General features: G+C 42.0%; 1 protein-coding gene across 1 annotated transcript; it reads right to left on the bottom strand.

The window, feature by feature from the left end:
- Positions 1 to 2,221: 2,221 nt before the first annotated feature.
- LOC117900764 lies at positions 2,222 to 3,283 on the bottom strand. Its single transcript, XM_034811244.1, has 5 exons — positions 3,183 to 3,283; positions 2,874 to 3,123; positions 2,731 to 2,818; positions 2,580 to 2,672; positions 2,222 to 2,525 (listed from the first exon to the last, which is right to left on the bottom strand). Exons 1-5 carry the CDS (start codon positions 3,197 to 3,199, stop codon positions 2,314 to 2,316), a joined length of 660 nt encoding a protein of 219 aa, XP_034667135.1. The 5' UTR covers positions 3,200 to 3,283; the 3' UTR covers positions 2,222 to 2,313.
- Positions 3,284 to 4,311: the final 1,028 nt, after the last annotated feature.

Here is a 4,311-nt window from a genome sequence, read left to right as displayed (position 1 = left end):
AAAAAGTGATTTGAACTTGAAATTGCTAAATGCGTCATGCAATTGAAACAACTACAACAGCTCGTACAAACTCGGCCCCAGGTCTGCTGGGAGCAGCACAGAAACAACGAAAAGCAAAACAAACTAGAGAAAACCACTGAAAATCGGTGGAAATAAAAACGTACCAGCCATAAAATTGTTACAATGACAACAAAAAAACGGCAACAAAATCGGCTCAAAGCTGAGCGCATTTAGCCAGTAGATCAAATTGAATAACAGCCTTAGCCACAGCAGCAGCAGTACAACAAAATTGTATGCACAACAAGCGAATGCAAAACTGGCCAACAAGAAGATCAGCAAAAGCAGGAAAAAGTCGACAAGAGGGCAACAATTAGGCATTTCATGTATGTAGAGATTGGTATATATATTTTAACATCTAAAATACGAAGATATTGCAAAAGAAAGAAATTATATTTCGGATCCGTCGGTTGTTAATGCCGTGGTCAGTCCTCAATATCCAAAAATAATATTTACAGCGTTTGGCGAGTCCTCCGATTTATGTCATTTGCAGCTGATTTATGTAAAATAATTTAGATATAAATGTTATTTGGTCAACAATTTAGCGCATTTGTTGGCCTGAAAAATGGGTCTGAGGGAGAAGCTTCTTATGAAGTTGTTGCAGCTCATTGTGTTGATGTCTTTGTGCTGTTTCACTTTTATTTTACTGCCACTGATGTTGATGTTGCTTCAGTTTATGTTTTGATGTCACTTTCATGTAGCTGCAACTCTTGCTTGATGCCCTTCTGCTATTCTGCTATTCTGAAGATGTTGATAATTATGAGCAGCTATTAGTCACAGAGTTACTGCTGCAGATATTCCTACTGTTATCAGAAATAAGTTGAATAAGTATCAAGAGGAATATTTTATGTATGAGGCTTGAACGTATCAGTGATTCCTGCGCAGAATGGCAAAGCAAGCATTAAAATAATCTCACATGTGATTTATACTTGAATAGAACTATTGTAAACTCAGGCAGATGGAAAACATCTTTTGGAATACATTACATTACTCACCTGCTGCAGGCAAATGGAAGACAAGACTTGTTCTTGCTGGCGATCTGATAACAAGCTTATGTCAGCTTCCAATCTGACTAATTCAAAGAGCGGTGGAGGGAGAGGGGCTGCAGCCAAGACAAATCCGACAACATTGTCAAACAAGATGCATATCTCGAGAACGTGCAACTGAGATTTACACCCAGGCAAACCTCTTTACCCCATAAACAAACCCATACCCGTACTCGCACTCGTACTTGGATGCAACTAAGCTGATTTTGTCATGGCTGCCAAGGCGAATAGAAACACTCGAGATGAAAATGTTCAATGATTTTGCCCACAATGTTTCCAGGACTAGCATTAACTGACTGGAGGTTAAGTGAGAGCGAAGGAAGGCGCCGCCTGCCTTCGAGTGACAAACACATTAGCATTAGCAGCAAAATATGTGTGACCAGTCCAGCAGAATGCAAATTTCGATTCGAAAATTGGATTGAATCTGCTGCGGATGGGAGTTGTGAGGGGGAATTGGTTTTATTTCGGGGCCCAGATGCTGCCGGAAGCGGAATCCTGATGTCCTGTGGACCCGAAATTCGCATGACAATGACAATTATCTCAGGGCCAGTGAGTATTATCCTCCGTTTCCCTCCCTATACGAAACACGCCCACACAATGAGGGATAATTGTGAGTTACGCATAGGCCAAGTGTGTCCGTGTATGGGTTTGATTTTATTGCCTACCCGCACAGACCCCACAGACAAAGCCAATTTGTGCGTGGCCGAAGCAATTTGGCCAACGGGAAGCCGCACAACAACACAGACAAAAAATTGCCAGAATTGGGGGAAAATGTGAAAATGAAAATACCCAAAAAGACAGACACGAGTCTTTTGGAGTGGACTGGGGTCGGGTCGGTCCCACAGCAAATTGAATTGAAGCATCGCCACAGCCAGCAAAAGCATCAGTTCAATGCAAGGAGTCTCTGTCTCTCTCTCTGCCTGCCTGTCTCCATATGTGTCCCTTCTTATGCTCTCCTTTCGGAACCCAAGTGGTACTCAGAAGTGGAAGTGGAAGTGGATGGGGCAGTGGGTCGTCGGCAGGCATATGCAATCAGTCGAGTGAAACTGTCGCTGGTAATTGATTTCAGTGGGTCCGCCCAAAATCTAATTAAGTTATACGATTTCCCTCACATCATCTCCCGATACATTCCGCCCATTTATTATGCTGTAACAATTAGCGACAGTTATGCAATTAATTCATGCTGTCATCGACATCGTTATCGTAATTATCAATGATCATTCCATCGATTGTATGGTGCCAAATATCGGTAGTGCCTTCTTCTATCGTGGTTCGACCTTATGAACCACTCAAAGCAGTAGGCTTTGTGCTTTAGCCACACAACGGTTTTTATATCGATACGAAACCTCTTCAGAACTTGCCTTAAAGTCCGAAAGGTTAACTTCGTTGGTGATGTATTGCGTGTGAGAATTCGTATGGTAACTGTGAAGCAACAACTGGATTAAATGGAAAAGGTCTTACTGCAACAATACTCACTATCAAATCTCCTTGTTTGTGCATTGTAAATGCAGTAATACAAAATGGCATAATTAATATAGTCCGTAGTCACGATGCGATTGGTGAAATTGTCTAAAAGTTGTAGAAGGTGCGAGTAAAATTAATAACAAAAGTGTTCCAGGGCACTCACAATCAGAGGCATCGTAGGCGCTGCATTCCAGCCGAAACAAGGGATGTTCCATTGGTGTCGTAGCATAGGCATACCAAAAACCCAAAATCTGCTTCCATATTTTGAACTATGTGTGTCTATATCCATTATTTTGAGGGGCATACCTTTTGTACATCAATTGGATTAATGTATGTCACTCTGTGGCATTTCTTCCTATGTCGTAGATATGCGAATTCGTACTGCTGTGGCTCGACTAAGAATGAACTGCGTTTCTCGATTTTCGCTACTTCATTTCTCAGAGTAACATTTCCTGATATTGTAGATGCAGGACTGATGTCAGAAGTTGTGGATTCCGATTGTGTGGTGTTAATTTCTGCATTAATGAGTGGACAAACCACCACAATTACCAGAAGTCTATTGGGGCAGTCCGACTTTAGCAAACATTTTGGCAAACTCTTATAAATAAATCTTACATTCCGTGGCCAGTCATCTCGAATTGTTTCCAGCTTTAGTGTGAGATTCTTTTTGTTTCTCGATCATTTTTGGTGTTACCAAATGGATTCGTGCCAGCTTTCAAGCCGTCAACTTCTCGGATATTCAATAATTGTCAGAGCTTTACGTGCCGCATTCTACCAAAGTAAACTTTTTTATAATATATATTTTCATTGCATAACCGGTGACGCTTCTACGCTGCTGTTAATGTTTATTTTTTTTGTTACTGCTGTTGACTTTTGTGTTCGCATATTTTCGAACAGGGAAACGTGCAACGGAATCGGAAATGGGGCACGGACATTTGCAATTACATGCGAAAGGGTCTCTGTGTCTGGTGTCTGCCATTGTTAATGCCATTTATGTTCGAGTGATTCACAGCTGCTGATCTGATTACGAGTATGTCATCTCCATTTGATTCACCGATCCGACAAGCTTCCGACATGCGTTTAATCAAAGTTTAACCAAAGAGCTTCAGCAAAATTCAGACAATTTTTATAGTAGAAATAATAATGTAATGGCAGAAAGTCGCCTCTTGGCTGTTTATACATTTAGTGTATCTTTGTTCTGCCCTGCTAAAATCACATTAATTTTCATTCGGGCAAAGTGTTCGCTCTCAGACGCATTAAACTATATAATTTATTTATTTTCAATTAAATTCTAAGCAGATTTGCAGCTCCATATACTGCCGCCCCGCCTTCTTTGGGACTTGCTCTTGATTTTGGGCTTGGGAAATGCCTTTATTTTTGGTCAATTTTGCGCAACAATTATGTGAACCCACGAACTTTGTCCGGGGTCTCCTCGGAATACCCGCTGAGGGCCATGGCTCAGTGCCGGCTCGGGCCTTTCCTTCACTCGATGGCAGCTCCCGACAACGTCAAATGATTTATTCAATTTGTGCCATGAAGCGTAAACTTTTTGTTTGCCTGTTGGCCTCGTTGTCTGGCGCTTGTTGCTCCTCTCCTCTCTTCCGCCGCCTGCTGGGGCTGCGGAAGTTGCCTGTGTGAATCAATCCGCCATCACAGGACACAGAACCGCCACCGCCACCCTTCCAGCAGTTCCAATTTAAATAGTTTTTCCACATGACAATGGCCCAGGCATTATTTTGCTGCT

This window comes from Drosophila subobscura, chromosome U (assembly GCF_008121235.1).
Source record: "Drosophila subobscura isolate 14011-0131.10 chromosome U, UCBerk_Dsub_1.0, whole genome shotgun sequence".
NCBI classification, from domain to species: Eukaryota; Metazoa; Arthropoda; class Insecta; order Diptera; family Drosophilidae; genus Drosophila; species Drosophila subobscura.
The sequence above is the reverse complement of the archived record's forward strand: the minus strand, read 5'-3'. Positions and strand labels throughout refer to the sequence as shown.

Coding starts and splice junctions, on each gene's coding strand:
- LOC117900764 (XM_034811244.1), bottom strand. Junction 2,673..2,730: donor CGCCTACGATGCCTCTGATT/GTGAGTGCCCTG, acceptor TACAACTTTTAG/ACAATTTCACCAATCGCATC. Junction 2,526..2,579: donor ACAAACAAGGAGATTTGATA/GTGAGTATTGTT, acceptor GTTGCTTCACAG/TTACCATACGAATTCTCACA.